Raw genomic sequence first — 20,749 nt, forward strand, 5'->3', positions numbered from 1 at the left:
TACAATTAGGCACAAGTTTCCTTATATTTAGTCACCAGCAAGTGACCAGCTGTGGAAGGACCCGCAGTACTGATGTAATGGCCAGTCCTGGGGGAAGGCTGATGAGCACCAGAATATCACTCCACCAAAAATGAACCAAACACACGGGATATTCCCTATCATAATAATAAACTGTGGTCAGGATGCATTTTGCAATCTCCTATTTTTTTCTTCATTTAGGGGTAAAAGAAAATGTTTGAATGGTTCTTCCAGTCATTAGTGCAAATGAGTATTGCTTTCTGCAGAACATCAGTCAATGACTTAACATTTATTGATTCTGCCTGCTCACAGTTGAAAATCTTCATCATCATCTTAGTCTTCCCACTGAGCTGCTTCTCTAGCACGCAGAGCGAGCGCCACTGCCTCAGACATGCCTGGCCTGCTGCTGGGCTGGGGTGTCTCTGAACCTGTTTTTCACAAAGGAAGTAAGGGTGACTGTGCTGGTATTATAATAACCACCCCCATTAAAAAGCCCCATGCTATTTAAGCATCTCATCTGTCAAGTATTTGGAACGAAGTTAGATGTTCGTGTAAACGAGGAACAGTTCACGCTACCACGCAAGTGTCCATAACTTTTTTTATTCTGAACATACGATGTCCTAGGGACTCTACAACAATAATAACCTCTTCTGAGATTCACACCAAGATGTGAAGTATATCTCTAATGCTGTGTTCAGTTTTGGACCCCTCACTACAAGAAGGACATTGAGGTGCTGGAGCGTGTCCAGAGAAGGGCGACGAAGCTGGTGAGGGGTCTGGAGCACAAGTCTGATGAGGAGCGGCTGAGGGAACTGGGGTTGTTCAGTCTGGAGAAGAGGAGGCTGAGGGGAGACCTCATCGTTCTCTACAACTACCTGAAAGGGGGTTGTGGTGAGGTGGGTGTTGGTCTCTTCTCCCAAGTGACAAGTGACAGGACGAGAGGAAATGGCCTCAAGTTGCACCAGGGGAGGTTTAGGCTGGATATCAGGAAAAGTTTGTTTACTGAGAGAGTGGTGAAGCATTGGAACAGGCTGCCCAGGGAAGTGGTGGAGTCACCATCCCTGGAGGTGTTGCGGGACATGGTTTAGTGGGCATGGTGGTGTTGGATTGATGGTTGGACTTGATAATCTTACAGGTCTTTTCCAACCTTAGTGATTCTGTGATTCTCTGATGTAATATTCTTGCCTGTGGCTGCTCCCATAAGACAAAATGGCTCATTTACCCATAGAAATTTAACTCTCTGGTATACAGAAGCTTGTTATCAGTCTTCAGAAGTCACCACCAATGTCACAACAAGCTACCAATAAGCACATCATACAGAAAAGCCAGTCTTTTTGTTTTCTCTTTATACAAGATACTAAAATTCTGTGTCTCTTACATCAAGCTGTCACATGCTGTGTCTGTACTACATCAAACATTTTTACTGAGCTGAGCTTCTAAGAACTGCTTTCTGTGTTTAGCACTTGTTGCTTACCTAGTGGGAAACCGGTCCCCCTCAAGACCCCACCAGAATAGGGATACTGAAAACAAAATTCACAAGAAGATTTAGGTTGATGTTTCCCTCACAAGCCTGTTACCTTGTATTTAAAGAGATACCAGTTACTGTAACAAAACCATACTCCCCAGATCTTAAGCAGGTTTGTGAGTATGAGTATTCTAACATCTAGTCTGATCACATTTTTGTACCTGCTCAAATTAATCTTTAGAATTATTTCTATACATACAGGATGACCTCTTGTTCAACACACACCCATTGCCTGTATCATGCCCCACGTTCTATACAGGGAAATCTAGTGGAGACTTCCTTCTTTTGACCATCTCACCTCGTTGTAGGATGCATTTTTATTTCTGTCAAATGCCCTTCCTGCATAGCCTGGCACTTGCTGGGCAGGTTGCCTGGACGGCTGGTATGAAGAAGAGCTTCTCTGAAAGACAATATTTGGCATCAGCAGTATTATATTCTGGATTCCAATCTTGACTTTATGGTCAGCACTACTCACATTCAAGGATATTACCCTTGTTTTAGGGAGGTGGCTCTTCTACTAGGTCCACAATGAGATTATTCTGGCATCTCCTTTTGAAATTCGACCTTAACAACTACAAGAATATCCACATTTTGTATGCTATCAAACCCTCCCTCAGGAGTCCCACTTGTGACCCTGGACAGGGCCACAGGGTTGTCTAGTGTTTTAAAATCCCCAGCGCACAGAAAATGCGCATTCACTTTAAGCTCCCCTCTTTACAATCAATATACTACCACATAGATATTTATATTTATCAATATATCAATTATTATAAATATTTATTTATATTATCACATTAATAATGGCCAGTCATAAGGGGGATTTGGTTTGGGGGGGGGAGTAACAGGAACCTAACAAACCCTTTTTCCTCACAAGCGTGTAGGTCAAAGAGTTTTCACTCAACCCAAATAAAGAGACTGCCCAGCACCTACATGTGCAATTTTAACACTAATTCGATGGCTCAGCAGGCAGGACTGACTTGCAAAATGAATTCAAGTTTAAGATGATAGATGTCTAGCTTGATGTTGTATGGGATTTAAAACGGGGTTAGGTCAAAGCACTCAGTTTTACCTCAGCTGAAAAGACTGGGCAGGAGTGAGGCACAAACCATAAATCCCTAAGGAAATCTGGAGTCAGGGAAGGAAGACAGCCTCCTCCTTAGTCTAGGCAAGGTTCAAGCATAGCCAAACCCTTTAGTGACCATCACTGCACACCTAGATTAGGAATGTTTTCTTTCAGTTTCATAGTCATAAACAACACCTAGTGAGAGTAAGGACTTTTCCATATCCTTCCCAGCTTAAATTCCAGTCTGGAACAGTCAGGGAACTTCCACAGTATCCTTTTGCTGTCTGGAGGTAACTAGCAATCAATCAGCTTGGGCGAAGTTTTAATACAGACATATCCCAAAATGGCAGCCTATTTGCAAGGCTAGAGGAACCCCATGAAATCGTACCAAGCACGTAATTGAAACAGTAGTATCTGACCTATCAGACTGACCTGCTGGCCTTGTCCTCTTGGCGCAGATGGGTTTTGTTTCGCCCTTTGCAGTACCCGCAGTTTTTCAAGTAAAAACATTTTATCTTTTCCTTCCTATGGTCAAGACATATTTGATCATTAGCTGGAATGGACTAATCATTCTTGAGAGGCTCAAGGCCTATGAGTAACCATTGACCACAATAATCATTAAAATTCCTTTTATTCTAAAATAATCTCTCTACAGAGGGAGCTACAGCAGCACAGCTTTAAGATAAAATTATTTTGCAACAACTCTATTTGTGAGTTAGGTTTCCCTGCAATTCCCATGGGGGAGGGCTCCCACCCTCCCTTGCATTATCATAGGAAAAGCAGATTACACTCCACAATAGCAGGGTGAGACAATCAACAAGGAAGCCAAATTTCTATAAAAAAGATAAAGCTGAAAATAAAACTTACATTAATAATTTGCTTATGTAAGAGTTTGGTCATGGTCTTTCTTCCTTCTATTATTTTCCAGTAGAGATAAGTAATAACTCTAAACAAACAAACAAAAAGTCCAGCATATGAGCATTCATACCCATGAATATTTCCTCCTAGTCATTGCCTAAACAGAAAGTTATCTTATTTTATCCATTAAAAGACATATATACACATATCTATACACGCATATATATACACATCTATACACACACAAAAAATGTACATATACAATTACACAAGGACTGGCAAATGCATGAAATTGCTTAAGACATTCTCTTGGAAAAGACCCAAAGATTTAGGGACTTGCACTCAAGATGAGAGGTACAATTAAAGTAAGTCAACAATACAAGGTGCATTTCAGATAACAAATAGGAACCTAATGCTCTTATCCAATCTTGTGTCATTTGCTTAGACATGTGCCTGGACCTTAAATCACAACACTGAACACTTATTGCTTCCAGGCCAACCCTGATCCCACTAGAATGAGTGGGATTTTGTTTCATGAGAACAGGTTTGTGCTCTTACGTGTGCAGGGCCCATGCTAGAAACATCAAGCAGCACAGCTATGACATGAGATGCTACCAGTGGGCACATAGTTTAATGCGCACATACCGGTCTTGCCAAAATTATTTACTTCAGCCAAGTGGACAGTATGGGAATTTACCTGAGATTAGCTGGCAGCAGGCTGCAACCTACTTATTAGTATCTCCCCATATGGTGTGCTGACTTTAACACGCTGTTTGTGCACTACCACGCCCTCCCACCAGTGTCCCCGTAGTAGTTCAGCTATTCTTTACATGGTGTCATCTCCTCTAACGACTCCACTGATGAGAAATGGTCAGAAAAGGCAAAGCAACCACCTCCCAAACTTCAAGTCTTTTTCCAGTGCTGTTCATTAGCAGGTACTTACAGGACAAGTACGGAAAGGCCGAAGAAGAAAAGTTCACTTGTAATTAAGTTATGGTAGATCCACACTACCCATTTTGAGGCAGTGTAATCTTCCAGTATTTTTATCCACTCAGAGACTGCAGCATACATAGAAGACAAACCTCTGAAAGGACCACATTCTTCTGAAGGTTTTAACCTGAAAGTGTGAGAAAACAGCTACCTAAAGCTTCATATATTAACCAGTAATTTAGTTAATATTGTGATTTTGTACATCAAGATGCTCGTTAGTTTGCTAGAGCCCTCTGCTCTCTTTGGACCCTCAGGGAACTTCCACCATCTATGTTTGATTTTTAACTTGGGTCACTCTCCAGCCATTAAAATGCCCACCCCAGTGGGCATTTTCTCTCTCACTATGCAGTGAGAGATAAGAGACCTCACTGCGATGGATTGGTACCAAGCCCTGTAAACAGAATCTTGACCTAAATGGAACAAGTCAAACACTGTAGCGCAAGCTACAGCAAATTGAAAATACGGATTTTCAAAGTTTCACCACAGGTGCTTAAGGGAACCATCATTTCATCTTGCCTTCAACAACATGAGTCACTATAGGTTTTTGGTAACAACAGGATGTGGTGAACTAAGGCAGCCCATAGCAAGAATTAACATTTTCAGGTAGACTGAAAAAGGAAAATGTTGCTTGCTTTGAAATTAAACCACTCCAGACAGTCTGAAATTCCCACTTGCCATCTGGAAATGTTTGCTCTGAGGTATTTCATCCCACCTAGTTTCATGTGTAGCCACCTGTCTGACAAAATATTGAAATCACATGACTGAGAATTGCCAAGAAAAAGAAAAGGGGTATCCATGCTGCCCTCGTTACTCTGACCAGAGTAACATGCACATAAACAAAGCAGCTTTAAAATATTGGCAACACCAAGATGCATTATTGCACAGGTCAGCACTCCCTGCAAAAAAAGCCTTTGAAGTTTGTAAATAATCCAGAAGTTGACCTCAACTGAGTTTTTCCAGGTGTTTCTCCACTGCAGACCCAGTATGGCCTATAACATAAATAAGTCTAGGAACTAGGAGTAGGTTGCAGAAATTTTTAAGGAGGTGGAAAAGCCAAATTTGCTGTGGCATTTAAATTGGAACCCAAAACTTCAGTGCAACTTTGTTTCTCCCCCCACTTTCTTAAGGGACAAATTACTGCGTTAACCACATGCTTGCAAACTCACTGAGCATGTCTTGTTTTCAGAATACAGAACATCTCATGAACATCTGAAACCTTCCATTAGCACTTAATATAGCTTCTTCTACAGAAAAATGAAGATTCCTCTGGCTGGTATCAGGTTACACAGCATAACCTAGTAGGCTTGAATGACAGTGATCTTCCATACCTCCAGACAGTGACTCCAATGACAGACAGGACTCCAAGGAAGGAAGGGAAAAACAGCAGGAACATGAAGGATGTTGTCATCTGAGCAGTTCTCCAGACTTTGCGAGGGGGTTGGCAATTCATCATCAGACTGACCTTTCAAGAGATGAAGGTACACTGACTCTTGGTATGGTGTTACCTGCCACTTCAACTTGGTTTAAGTCAATCCCACTGAAATTGCTGTCAGCAATTGCTGGAATAGCATCTATCAAAAGTTTCCAAGAACTTCTTTTGTATGAATTTGATAGATATACTGTAGTTTTAGAGAACTTCAAGAATATAGTCTTTAAATATTAAGAGGCAAAATAAGGTTCTGATGGGTTCCTCAGGACTCTGTTGGGTAGAGTTTGCTTTTGTAGCATATGCAAATCCACCATTCAGGGAAGTTTGAATCAATCTTTCTAGCTATAGCTTTGTTCTTCTACATTCAACACTACAAACTGTTCAATCACCCAACAAACAATCTATCATTGAGTCATACTACTGAGACAAAGAATTTTGAAAAGAAGAAATTTCCACCATGATCTTTAGTGAATCACCCTGCTTACACTTAGATAACTTGGGGCAGGGGTGGGGGGGGGCGCGTTGCTGTGGAGTAAGCGGGAAGCCAAAGTCACAGCCACAGGCTGAATGTCTATATTGACACATGCACTTGTACACTGCTAATTCCCCAGCCTTTAATTTTACTACTTTATCCTCCCCCCTCTCTAACTGTGCTCTTTACTCCTCCTATAACCCTTTCACACTTTTCCGCTCTCTCAAGTTTCACAGGTTTGTAATTCAAGGGCGTGCATCTAAATTATGTTCCTTTAAAGCACACCCCCCTCCTCCTGCAAAACCTAATCAACCAAACTGCTTCCCTAAATGCAAAACCCCACAGCCTCCAGACAAAACCAGTACTTCAATGCAATAAATCCTGCCCAGATTTCAAACGGTGTATTTTATGATGAATACATGTAAAGCTTGTTACCTTTTTCACATAAAATACTATAGACAATGATATCATCTGAATACCAGGCAGCAGAGGTGAGAAGAGGATACCGATCCTACAAGAAAGGATTTATAAGAGAAAAGTTAAATCTTCACTATTTACTATACAGCTCTCAGTGCACTGAAAGCAGAAAATAATCACACTAACTTCATATACAGTCAGTGTTTGGTTATTTGGAAATGTAATTATATTAACATTGATCCTGTAACAGCAAGTCAACCTTTAAAAATATGCAACTTCAAACATACATATCCATGCACACATCTGCAAAACTCTCCTGTAACTGGAGTAGCGTACTCATTCTTAGAAATAAGGCATCTCTTCCAGGGTTTAATACTGAGACTATTTCAACAGGAACACCATTCCAGTGGGGAAGAAAACAAAACTCTAGGATGTTCCTTTTATGGGTTTCTCCCAGACCAGGTGGCCAAGGGTGAACTACTGACTAAAATTATTTTTATTACCTGCACAGTTAAAGAGAACTGGCAAGTCACAATCCTTACAAAGGTACTCAATATATCATATCTCTCAGGCATTTATCCTGTTCTTTCCCCTATGATGTGAAGCACCCAGAAATGTCTGAATAAGAACGTTCCATGGTATTTCTAAGTGCAGATGAAGTTTTGGCCATAAATGCACAACTTACCATGTCAAAGTCTGTGCATAGATCAAATCTAAAACATTTCGTCCAATATCAAATTCTGGCAGCCCCAGGCTCACACAGACGGTAGTTCCAATAATTCTGAGGGAAAACAGCAAATACAGCACAACAGCATTTGCCAAATGATAAAACCCTTTGTAGAAATCTCTACAAATGACCTCCTGAATACAAGCAATGACAAATTACTCAGGGGCTGCATTAACCACATGTCATGCAAAGCAGCCACAGCTCATTGATTAGACAGCACATCCAAAATGAAACAGAAGTTGGCAAAAGCAAATTCCCATAACACACAGTAGGGGCAAAATAAGACCTAGGATATTTTTCACGCAACTCAAAGAAAAGAGAGGGAAAAAAAATGTTTTGTAACTATATCAGAAAAGTATGCTTATGATTAAACAGTTGAAATGGCCTCAGTACAAAACTGTAACAGCTTTTCAGTTTCTGAGTCTTGAAAAATTTCAGGCTCAATCAAAGAAACGAATCTTGTAGACTGATACTTTTAATATATCCTAAAGTATATTCTACTTTAAACTAACTGAGGTTGTAAGTCCCTGAGACACACACAGGTAAGCAAGTACCCAGAGGATTCCTACTGAGGGCCAATAATCCCTTTTTATCACCTCATTTTTCCTGAGCTGGGAAGATTCAGTTTCTGCTTATTGTAGCAAGAACAGTAACTAGTTTAGTAACTATCCCATCTCTCCTTGAATACAGGTCTTGGTACCACCTGATCAGCTGCATCATCAATAATGTTTCAGGGCTGGGCTTGTAGGGGGTTACTCTGAATACATGCAAATAAATACGAGTAATTGTACTTCTAATCTTTCACAGCTGTAAACCTGGTGCTTTTGCACAGCTTACTGGAAGACATTCATCACAGCTGACACTGCAGTTTTGGTACTGTGACCTTTTGCTGGGAGGCGGTTTCCTATCTGAACAGAAGGAGGATTAAAGTACGCTGGCAAGAGCTGTGGAGGGAAAGTCTTCAAGGGCTTCTCAATGTTGTTTTGTGTTGCTTTAACATAAAGTTAACAAAGTTCTACCTTGTAAACCAGTCTTGTTCACATCATATACAAAAGGGCAAACAATGGATCTCCTACCCAAGTATGGCCAGGAACCCTAAACGCTCCGTAGAGCTGGCAAGCACTTAAATACTCTACTACCTTAAGTCATAAATAATGTTTAGCAATAGGAAGGTAGACACAGCAGATGTCAGAAGTAAATGACTTTTTGCTTACATGCTTAGCTGTATCCACATTCAGTTAAAAATACTTTCTCACTTACCATGCTACAGAACTCTACACTTGAGAGTCATATTACATCCTTAATATGACTGATTAAAATAAGACTTTAAACTTGTGTGCACTCTGTAAAGTGACATAACTAAGAGGAAAACAATTACAGGGGGACATACCAAGGAAAGCCAGCAGTATGCCTGTGCATATGCAGAAAAACAAGGTTTTCTGCTTGAAACACTTGGTCCTTTGTCACCCCGTTCAGGACATCTAAGGGAGTACAATGTGGCTTCCTCCCTGCCTGTATTTCCATCTCCAAAGGAACAAAGGACACATTGGGAGAGTAGAATGGTACACACTCTGACCTCCTCCTAAGAAGGAGCTGCAATATACACCAGGCATGTACCCAGAGACCGTGCCTGGTAGAGAAAACCAAGGAAGCTTCAGTGGTGCCACAGCCATGCTTCTGTTGGACTTCTCCTTTTCTCACACTAGAAAAAAGACCGTGTCTTTGGTTAATACAAAAACAAGATTAGAAAAGTAGTACTAACCTTCGTAAAAACTCTCCGAAGAAAGAGCCAAGCGAACAAAATATGAAGTCAACCAGAACAAGACGATAGATATCTTGGCCAACCAGAGTTTCCCAGCACTTTAAGAAGTAGGAAAAAAAAAAAAAAAAGCATACCTAGAAGTCAAAAGTCATGCAATTCTAACACTGCTCCCAAATGCCTGGGCATCTGAAACTCGGGCTACAGATCAAAGTTTTGCTAACACGATTAACTTTTTCCTACAGTTCATTTCTCTAGAGATGCTAATAAAAAAATGCTGGGGTGGCAAATTCAGCTTTCCAAGACACCACATGTACTTCTCTTAGCTGGAGCAAGCTGCTGATCAAGGTGGTTCCTAACCTGGCATTGTAAGTCAAAAATTTGTATTTTTGAAGCTTTACCTGTGACTCTGATGCAGCCACAATGTTAAGCCAGTAGTAGCACAATATTCCAACAATTGATATCTTCAGGATGATATTTCTAAAAAGAAAAAGTAACAGTAACTGCATTGACAGCTGGTCCATAAGCCCACTGGAGGGAATGATGGCAGGATGACCATTGGTTAATGTGTAACATTACCTCCTTTTATAACAACAATAGCACTGCAGAGTGCCAGAACTAACAGGAGCTCTCTTTCGAGCTCGGGAGCAGTATTACTCTATTGTCCTGGCAGAAGGGGAGCTGGGCATGACAACCTTGGCACAAGCCTCTGCTAAACAGGCTGATGGCTGGGTGTGTGGGCTCCACAGGGGAGTGAAGTCTGAGGGGCAGCAGGGGTTACGTGCTGTTAATTCCATGCATCTGTAGTGAAGTAAGACCTCTGCACTCCTCTTTCCCCTTCCTTTCCCTGGAGGGCCAACAGCCCAGGGCCATCTAGGGAAGCTGCAAACAAAACCAAGCCCAGTGTCACAGTGTGCCTAATTGAGAGGGAAACCATATCCCACTCTCATGCAAAGATGTAACACTCCAGAAGGCTCACAGAAGACAAATAAAACATGGAGGGAAGAGTGTACAGAAGCCTTTTGAGAAGATGAATTCTCCATAGCTCCCTACTGCCCACCACACCACCTAGACACAGCTTGCTGTCAAAAAGAAGATTCAGACAACTTCAGGCGAAAAGCACTAAGAGATGGTAGCAACAAATACCTTGTAATAGTGACATATATCTGATGTCCAGGAGTCTGAAATCTCTCCAGGTGTCCAAGCCATGAGTAGAAGAACGGGATGAATGCATTGAGGAGAGACGCAGCAATAGGTAGCACCAACATGGCAGCTTGGCTCTCCAGGTCATTTTTATGACCTTTCACAAAGAGCTTAGAGAGGAAAAACAAAAAACCAACCAATTTAGAGCCTTAACCAAAATGCTGCCTCAAGCTGTGTCCACGGAGAAGACACTTGGCACACCGTCCTGTATGTTTTCAGGTTAGAGGCTATCATGTTTTATGGGCCCGGCTATCATGTTTTATGGACCCATGTCCAGCAGCACAGCGACCCTCTCCCCTTCCCCCACATTACATGGGACCAAGGGTAGGAGCTCAGCTTAAGAGCAGCTCCTAGGCAAAGGAGAGGCAGGCCTTGCTGAGGCTTCTTCTTGCTGTTTCTTTCAAGGTCACCAGCTGCACTATCCCTAAGCTAGCCATGAGCTCAGGCAAGCAGCTCCTGGGGTGAGGGGGGAGATTTGCTCAGACCCCTCAGGTCCTGCGCTCTTGCCATAGTGCCCACTGGTGCAAGCCTTTGCAAACCAGCTTTTTAGGTACAGCAGAATTTGTGTTTGCATTGGCAGAAACAACACCTATGCTTCCCTATGGTCCTAGTAGTGAACAGACTCCTGCTTGCACTCAGTATAAGATACCCATGAGGAAAAACGCATCTCCAAAAACAGACTGCAAAATCTGTCCTTACCTTTAGGTTATTAATGGAAAGGAAGTAAACACCAGCACAAGCAGCTATTGCTGTTCCCAGGGAAGCAACCCAAGAAGCAAGATGAATAACAATACGAAGTGCTCTCTCTGTTACAGAAAAATTTAGAACTTCTCTGTTTACTTCAGTGAGGTCTTCCTGCAAGGGAACAATTACTAATGAAGAATTCCTTAGTCAACAGCATAAAGCAAAACTTGTTTCAAGTAGTTACTTGAAAGACTGAAAGATTATTTCTCTAGAAGATGGGCAGAGTAATATCCTGGGAACATTTACTGGACAACACTGTGTTCCTATCCTAAGTCTTATCTCTTGACAGTTACATTGTATTTCACAGATAATATTATAAGCCGGCCTTTTGTTTACAATATGATTAAATACCAGGAAGGAAAAAAACAGAAGAAATATTCTGTATGGCAAATATTTAATAGTCACAGAGATCCATGCAATAGAACAGAAGCATACAAATATTTATATGTAGCTTAAAGAGAAAAGAAAAACAAGTAGCTAAGCCAACTCCAGGAGTTCAAATCAAATGAAACTTAACAGTCAGGAAGACTTAAGACTATAAGGAACAGGACTAGCACGCTTGAGTCATTCTGCCAGAGAGTTGTATGTGCATACACAAATTTGTATGCACAAATAAGTCTCTAGCAGTGACTCATGCATGCTAGTTTTGTACCTTTCTACCTTTGTGTACCTCCTGTGTTTTGTACCTTTATTTGTGTGCTGAGATTCTTTTGTTTCAGCTTCACGGCTTTTTCCTTAGTTATATTGAAGTCCCAAGTGCAGAAAAGTTTGCTAGCATTTCCAGAGTATGTCTGAGCGTTAATGAAGTTCCTGCAGAAGGATTTTGCCATGCTGCAATGAAAATTCAGTTTGTGAGATGTGTAATGGGGAAATACATCAAGTCTGTACAGCAGGGCAAGAAGGGAGATTTGTCAGTTTTCCTGTCCGGTCCCAAGGCTACTGGACCTCTGTCAGAGCATGTCACATAAGATGACATGGAAAATAAAAAGTTTTATGTAAGAAACTACTCTCACATTTCCTTCTCCTAGTTGTTGCTGCCAATCTTTACCTCTGGAAGGCCACATCAATACCAGAAGATATTAGGAGCAACAGCTTGCAAAAGGGGGATCATGATATTCATTGGTTTGAACTGGGATTCTCTGCATGTCCCTTAATATTTTGCAGTTATTCTTCATTTGTCTAATAAAGGTTTGATTTCTGGAGACTGTCTTTTGAGCAGAAACTTCTACTTAAACTTGAGACTTGGAAATAAGGATTTACAGAAACATACCAACCATTGACGGGGTGGGGTTTTTTGTTGTTGTTGTTTTGGTGTTAGGTTTTTTCCCTTAATAGAAGTGAAATAAGAATATATAGTTTACCTGAACAACAAGATAAGAAAACAGATGACAAAATATATTCCAACGGTGAAAATATAGGCCAGCTGCATGTTGTAAGATGGACCATTCTCTATTTTACTGATTGTAGCGTTGGTGTAAAAACCATAGTAGAGTACTGTTTGTTGAAAATAACCCTGAAAAGATAGAAAACATTCTGAATGATGTCCATATCACCTGCATATGGTGGGAAGTATCATCATCTGAAGCCTAATAAATCGAAGTGGGAGCTGTTTCATTCCCTACTGTGAAATCACAGGTGTGATTAAACTTCTAAATATCAGACCCTTTGTTTTCCTTCTATCAGCTAAAACCTTCCATAGTTTTGAGAGTTTCTAGAGATATATAAATGACTTGTATCCTTAAGATTCATGTGGGATGGTCGTGAGCATTCAACACCTTTGCAGGATTTAGTCTTTTCTGAAAATTCCTGAAGAGGGAAAGGCTTAATTGCTTCTTTCTTAGGAGCAAGGTTCTGTACCGACAAATTGTATCAGCTATGAAGGAACCAGGAAGGAAGCACGTGGCATTCAACACCAGAGTTACTACATCATAGCTGAACTCCTGCAATGGTGACTGTACTGTGCAAAGTTAAACAGCTTTACACAGCACTTTAAAAGCTATTTTAGAAGGAAAAGGCTGACACCTTTCCTCTTTAAAGAAGATCTCTTCTCAACTAAGCATTAGTAAAAGCAGCTTTTTAGTAAACAGTGTTGTTTATTTACTAGAGAAATCCTTTAACAGCAATAAAATTGACACATTTTTTACAGTAAAGAAAAAAAAAAGAGTAAGTCATCTTCTCAGATTAGTAGTATTCATCAACTAAGTGGAGTTAAAGCAGTGCAAAATCTTCCCTTAAAAACAGCCTGGGACTTTATAACTCGAATGTAAACATCTCCACACAATGAAAAGATTCTCCTGTTTCCAGGCCCCCACTGAGTTCAGTGGGTCGCCACAGAAAGATCTGTGTGGTCCTTGGAAGACTAAAGCTTTGGAAAGAAGAAAATTCACAGGATCATATATGGAAATCTGCACTGTATTTTCAGAGGAAAATTAGCATGGGAAAAACGTTTTGCTGAAGACTATTGTGGCTATCTCTGGAAGGCCTGGCTTCCTTTGTGTCTCTTTCTGAAAGAGTGATGAAAGTTTTGAAATATTGCTGAACACAGCAATCATCTGCAGTGAGACAAATGCATCAGAATGAATTCCATTCATCTCAGTCTGAGTCAATGTTGCAGCTTCTTTTTCAAATATGCACTAAATATTATTTCTAGTCATGTAAAATTCTAACTCCATCTCTTAATAAGAAATACTAACTTTTTTACTCTAACGTGAGTTTTTAAAGTAGATCTGCTGCACGCAGTACTAATACAAATCTGTTGTTACATACTTACAGCTCCAGTGAACAGCTCCAGACCCGTGAATGAAAGGTTATTTGGTTCTGCTGCAACAAACTGAGGGATTGTGATGAAACTGAAGTTTATGAGGAATGAGAAGATATTGAAAGTTAGCAGCCACTTCAAGAAAGTAAAATAAGAAAGAACACTTGTTCCAAACTCAGCACCAATGATCTTCAGAGTCTTGTGCCATAACTGCAGTAGGTGAAAATATTCTGACAGGCTATTTCCAAATCGCCGAAATGACTGAAGTGCAAAAGAGGAGAGAGAGATTAATCTCAGCAGCAGTCTTAAACAGGACTCAAATTCACATAATAAAGCCTCACTTTTTTTACAGTTCCATTTTGATGATAAGAACTGATTTCCCCCACTACATGGGGGGATGCTTAACTGGTGTTCCTAAGTGCTACCATAACGCAAGTCATTTTTAATGAACACTGCAGCAATTAATTGGTTCTTTGCTAAGTAACATAAAGCAAGATACCAGATACCGCTGGAGACAGTGATAACATTGCAGCTGAAGTTGTTTACTCTATTGTGACTGACAGAAGTTTCTGACACTTACCACTACTGTTCCCTGCAGACACTGTGTGCAGCAGGAAAGCTGAGCACTGCGGTGCCTTGATTTTTTTGTTATTTCGTTAAGAACTTTATTCCTGTGGAAGAGCAGGGCAGGGAGTGACAAGCGCTATAGTATGGGTTGTAATTAAAACAAGAAGCTGCTGCAAATACAGTTTCACACATGTGCACATGAACAGAGTTAATGAAACATGGAGATGTTCTTCTGGTTCTTTTTCTATTAGCTGATACCATGGCTCTTGTCCATGCTATGACAGCATGTTCTAACCCCTCCACTGACTCACTCTGGGAACAAAATTTAAATATATTCTGTGAGGAGACAAAAAGATGGTTGAGACCATGTGGTCTCTTCTCCATTTTCAATGGCCAACATCCAAGTTTCCTTTGAAAAGAAACTGCAAGTCATCATTCATAATCAAACCTCAAGGCCTTGATATTCTTTTTTATATTACCATGAGAGATTCTCCTCACCCAGAGAAAGGACAATGAACCATCTTAAACTATTTTCCCTTGGAAGATGTTAAATTTTAAGAAGTGCATTAAAAAGTACTTTCAGTTCTTTCAAAGTGATAAACCAAAGCTGAGCAGATGGCAAACACTCATACTTGATAGCTAGATGTTGAAAGTATAGTGTTTGTAATACTAAACAGATAAACTTTTATTTTTACCTGATCTCTCTTTTTTTTTTCATGGTCTCTGGCATCTTCTGGATTGCTTTAATCCTTTCACTGGTGGACATACTTGCAAGATTTCCAACTAACTTTTCCTCTGCATAAAACCCATGAAAAATCCAATTTTTTGGATAATAATACAGTAGTTCTTATACAAAATCCAAAACAGATATAACAACATTCCCCATTTTCACTGCTACCAAGATGTGGCAATTCTGAGACTTAATAATACTCCCCAGAATATCCTCAGCTCCATCAGTGCTCTAATACAGATGTAAGTAAACAGTACAACACTTAATGTTAAAAAACAAGTATCACTTGTCTGATGCTTGTTTAATGTTAGTACAAAGAGCTGCAATATAAAGGAAAACAAAATATTGACAAACTCCAAGATTCTCGTCTATAGCTTGATCACTGTTTGATAGTTACATTTCTATGATGCTACATATTGACTTGAAAGCTAAACTTTTGTTTTATTTATTCTATAACTTTACTTTATGTTAGTGCCCAAACTTGGCACTACCTATGAAATAGACAGAACTGTATTACTTGAAAAATCAGGCTGTTTTCACATAGTTGGAATTTGATGCTTATTCCAGACACAGTGGCTGAAAACAATCCATTTGGCCAAACAAATTCTAATAAAGAGTTTAGATTTTCTTTCTACAATTTAACACATTGTCACACTGCACTGTGCTTCATTTATCATGGGATTTTAGTGTGCTAGTAGAGTATAAAAGATTAATCACTAACATTAACACAAAATCAAGTTGCTCCCATAACCACAGAAAGACTGTACATGCAATTCTGGTGATAAACCAAGAATAGTATCAACCACACCATCCTTGTGCAAGATACTATTTAATATTGAACCACTATCTAAAATCCTACCTTCTTTGCACACTGGATCTGTTTCAAACAGGCTGGAAGAAGTCATGAAGATCTCCTCAGGTGGTCTTCTGTTGCATCTCTGAATAAAGCTATCTAAACAACATGCACTGTTTAGTAAGCCCAGATACTCCTGACAAATCGACTTAAATTCAAATTTCACTTTCACAGAAACAACTTCAAAGTACACCCTTCAATCTCAATACCTACATGCAAACATACAATCCCCCCACTCATTTCTTTCATGGTCATTCTTGACGACCATATGCAATTTTTCAGATACATGCTGGAAGAGAGGTACCGAGCCCAGTCTTCAGCTGTCATGGAAAACTTTGTCATCTAACCCATTCAGAAATGCACACATTGATTATTCAAGACTTTCTTCCTAGAAGAGAGGTCCTTTCTTTAAAAATCCTTCCACTGACTGCAGAAGGATTGTTTTACAATCACACTCAATCATGCTGAATAAGTTATATGTATCAGACTCCCATTTCCTTGGGGCCAAAATGCAGCTCTTCTCTCAACCCTCTTTCATCCAATTATTCAAACACGAGCAACTATATTCCTTAAATGCATCCGCCTTCCAGCTATGAAGTAGATGAGATTAGCCACAGCTTTCCTTGCCTCGCCTTCCCAGTAAGCTAATGGCCAGTCTGCGCAATGTTACATCCGCCTTTTGAGCTTGACCCTCTAGTGTGGAAGGCCCCAACTGACTGATGCACCTGTTAGTTAATACACATGTTGCAAGCTCCTTCATCATATTTACTATTTAGACCTAACGGTCCCCTGATGTTAGTGTCATTTCCACTTTGAGCCAACTTCCTTTGTAGTAATTAAAAAAAAAAAATCAGAAAAAGAAAAGCATCTGTGCCTCCTTGTGGAGGTACTCCTTGAGCTTTCCACACCCAGGCATTTATCTTCTAGTTGATTGTGTTGGAAATGCACTCTCTCCTTCCTATCAGGTATTAAAAGCTATGCATGATAGCTAATGTTTGGAAATGTCCCCTTTCTATGGTCACTCATGGAGTGAGACATTTCCAGGTACCAATAAAATTGTTGCTTTTTAATATGAATACAGGATTTTGCCACATCAGATCTTAACTTAAAGACCATGTTCTTAAAGATGAAAAAGGGGAAAAAAAACCCCAAGAACCTCTCACTTTTAGGGCACAGAGAGATGGTTCTTTCAATGCATCTAGGTGGCAATTCCAGAAAAGAACTCTTAATTACACTCCAGAAGCAGCAGACAGGAACCAAACTGATTGTAACAGAAAAATTACACAACATGGGAAGAACAGTTGCTACCCAGAACATGAACAATAAACTACTATGCTAGCCTAAAACAGAACCCAGATTATACTATTCCAGACCCCCTGTATTTTAATGAATATAAATCTCTAATTACTATTACAGTCTAGAATTTACAGGGAGACAACACAGTGAAAAATTCACTGAAGAGTCTCAAAGATACATCCTATCCTCCCCTTATTTCCTCCTACAATGAGTCTCCTCAGATAACTGTGTAAGTTTGGTTTATGTTGACCCACTTTAGGGAGTTTGGGTTAAAATGGGTAGGCATTATATCTTTCATTGCTCAAGAAAGATCACCTTCAGAAAGATATTGAAAAATTCAGCTACAACAACGTAGGATAGTAAAAGAGAATTTATGGTTTATGATTTCTTTTATTACGTGAAGATTTTCACACCTGAAACAGAAGGCTTTTAAATATATATTATTTTATGGGGGGTGAGACTGACATTCAATATCCTGATGCACCACAATCCTTATGTCTTACCTTCTGATACATTGGAAATTGGGTGGGTATAGGGGCGATCCAGCAGATGGAAGGTAGAAGGTGGGCTGTATGCCAGCTCTAGCTCAGGCTCAAAGGAAATATTATCTATTGAAGGGAATCAGAATTATACAGGAAGTTGTATACTGCTATGGATTATTTACACACAGAGAATATCAGCCCTATTGACCAAAGACAGCTCTACTGCAAACACAGCAGTATATCCTATTAAGAAAATTCCTATATCTCACTCCAATGTACATCCTATTATTCAATGACTTATGCAGTCCATACAAATCAGCATTTACTGATCTGTTAATATAACAGACAGTCCATGGATCTGTTAATGTAACATCCAAACTACTTCTAGGAAAAAAGCCAAAAAACCCACTGCCACCAAGTACAAATACATACAGAGTTCAGTCTTCCAGAGCTGCAGGACTCCCTGAGGACAGAGTAAGCCATTACTTGTTCCAGTGTTTCTGTAAGCTGTTCATACGAGAAATTACATACCCATGGAGTTTCCACGTGGACTTCTGCTTAGGACATTAACTCTCTGTAAACCTTCACAGTATTCAGAGCTCTGTCTCATGGAGGCCATTGGTATGGCCAAAGGGTAATTCTGTCCTCTTCCACTGTGTTCTCCATAGGAACCATGCAGTGAAGAATCATAAGGGTTTTGGTGAGAGAACAAATTTTTTTGGGAATTCCTCCTGTGTGAGCAACAAAGAAGAAAACCTTGAGTGCCACAAAAACTCTCAATAGATATCCTTAATAAATTGTTACCTATTATCATCAAATTTGAATACATTATAAAACAAACTCTGATACTGAGAAGTATTTTGTATTCAGAACTCCAATATCATAATTCTGATTTGGTCATCAACTGAATTAAAAAGACTAAAACTTTTCTGCACCTGAAGTTAGCTTGGACTCTACCTAAATAGGAATAACTGCTTGGAAAATTACGACATCCAAGGTGAAAATTATTGGAACAAAAAAATATCTATGACATTATGCCATAAATACTAAAATACATTTAACCAATAAATTCTGATAAATAAAGTTTCTCCTGCATATAAATAGAGAATTTAATTTCTTATGGCACAGTCACAACAGCAAAATTTAATACCTCACCTTCTATCAATTTCCAGTGTCTCTGAGAAGTAGTAGCCTGGATTTTCAAAGGCTTCATTGTAATGACAAGACATGACAAGTCCTTGGTTTGAGGTATGAAATCTTCCTTATTTTCGTCTCTGATGCTTCATTAATATGTTCATGGGAAGACTGATTACAGACCTAATTACAAAATAGATGCATGTACATAAAAAATATAAAGAAAGGAAATTCATTTTAGCATCTTAGAAGATTCTGCCACCCTGCTAACAAGTAACATGAAACAATATAAATAGGAAATGGTTCTAACTTACTGCTATTTACCATTGGGAAATCAGGCTTCACCAGAAGTTGCAGGTAAAATGGGAACTAATATTTCTCTATAGTAAGCTCTCTACAAAACTAACAAACTGGAGTGCCACATGAAGTCTTCTCCAGCGCTGACAATGAAACCAGGTTTTAGAAGCGTGTTGAAACATTAAGAAGAAAATAAGTTCCCTCTTTCTTCCTCATATAGGAAAAGCCAAATACACAAATTTTCTGAGTACTACGTTTCCAAAACCAAAGAGGAGGTGAAGTCTGCCCACTTCCTTACTAGCAGTGGCGTCTCTAAGCTTTAGTTGTGAACAAGGGACTCACTAGACCACTGCTATGTACAGCGCTGACATTATTTAGAGACCCATTCTTAACGAGGGCTCTTATAATGACTTAATGTCTCAAACCTGTAAATAGGTTTGGTTTTAGCTTTTTTTCCTCACAGAGTGCTCCATTTTAGTCTTAAGCAAACCAGACTGGGTCAGAGTTTAATGAACAGAAGTCCAGGTAAGTCGGTGAAAAGGGAACCTTACATTAGAAAAGAGGAATCCAAATTAAACAGGCAGTTCTTGCAATTAGTCAAAAGTCCTACTCAAAATTAAAAAGGAAGAAACTTTTAGCATTTGTTCTTAAAGGCACCACACCAAGTTTGATCAGCTGGCAAGCTATTCAACAACAGGGAAGGAAAAAATAAACGATAAAGGACACATCTGGCAAAACCCATCAGACCCTGCTTTTATCTCAGCTCCACTCCTAGAAAGGCAGAGCTGAATCTCATTTAACAGTACAGTCTCAACCAACTTTTCTGTCTGCAGTGGCTTTTATTTGTGATTTCTACTGCAGTAAAGGAAGTATCAGACGAAGAAAAGTATCTTCAAAATGGATAATTGTACTGTGTCTAGTTTCTGAATGCTTGTCAAAATCTTCTCGTTTTGCCAGAAGAAACTCTTAAATTACTATTGTGTCATTTACACACCTAAAGATCTTGCAAGACAGTCTAAAATCTTGCAGTGTAATATACAGTTGGAAAACACTGCCCAGGTTTTGCACACTGACTTGCAAAGAGATTTGCATATAAACACAGGTGGTTGATTGAATTCAAAGTCCTACATTTTAATAATAACATTGTCTACACTTCCATTATAGCACGAGGAAGCATGCTATGAGGCTCATGTCTTCAGCAAACATACAGTAAAAACGCTTACCAGGCAATTTGAATATACGATGCACCACTCATCCCTTCTATAAATAGTGGAATGTGATCACTGCCAACAAGAAACTATAAACATAGTCTCCCCTAGGTGAAACTTGTGTTTTTTCAGGCAACAATTTCACAGCTACAGAGACAGAGTGAGATTCTCATGTATCCAGAAAAGTAATTCGCAGAGCCTCCTTCCCTTATCTCCAAA

The 20,749-nt window shown here is 39.7% G+C and overlaps 1 protein-coding gene across 1 annotated transcript; it reads right to left on the reverse strand.

The window, feature by feature from the left end:
- Nucleotides 1-351: 351 nt before the first annotated feature.
- Nucleotides 352-19,120, reverse strand: TMC5 (transmembrane channel like 5). The gene is made up of 22 exons (XM_059826387.1): nt 19,047-19,120; nt 18,423-18,622; nt 17,913-18,017; nt 16,120-16,212; nt 15,226-15,325; nt 14,544-14,634; nt 13,976-14,224; nt 12,567-12,718; nt 11,892-12,036; nt 11,161-11,316; nt 10,405-10,571; nt 9,660-9,738; nt 9,262-9,359; nt 7,458-7,553; nt 6,791-6,866; nt 5,783-5,916; nt 4,408-4,581; nt 3,474-3,552; nt 3,039-3,131; nt 1,842-1,943; nt 1,493-1,538; nt 352-446 (listed from the first exon to the last, which is right to left on the reverse strand). The coding sequence occupies exons 1-22, from the start codon at nt 19,118-19,120 to the stop codon at nt 352-354; spliced, it is 2,604 nt and encodes an 867-aa protein (XP_059682370.1).
- Nucleotides 19,121-20,749: the final 1,629 nt, after the last annotated feature.

Source organism: Gavia stellata, chromosome 18 (genome assembly GCF_030936135.1).
Source record: "Gavia stellata isolate bGavSte3 chromosome 18, bGavSte3.hap2, whole genome shotgun sequence".
Lineage (NCBI taxonomy): Eukaryota > Metazoa > Chordata > Aves > Gaviiformes > Gaviidae > Gavia > Gavia stellata.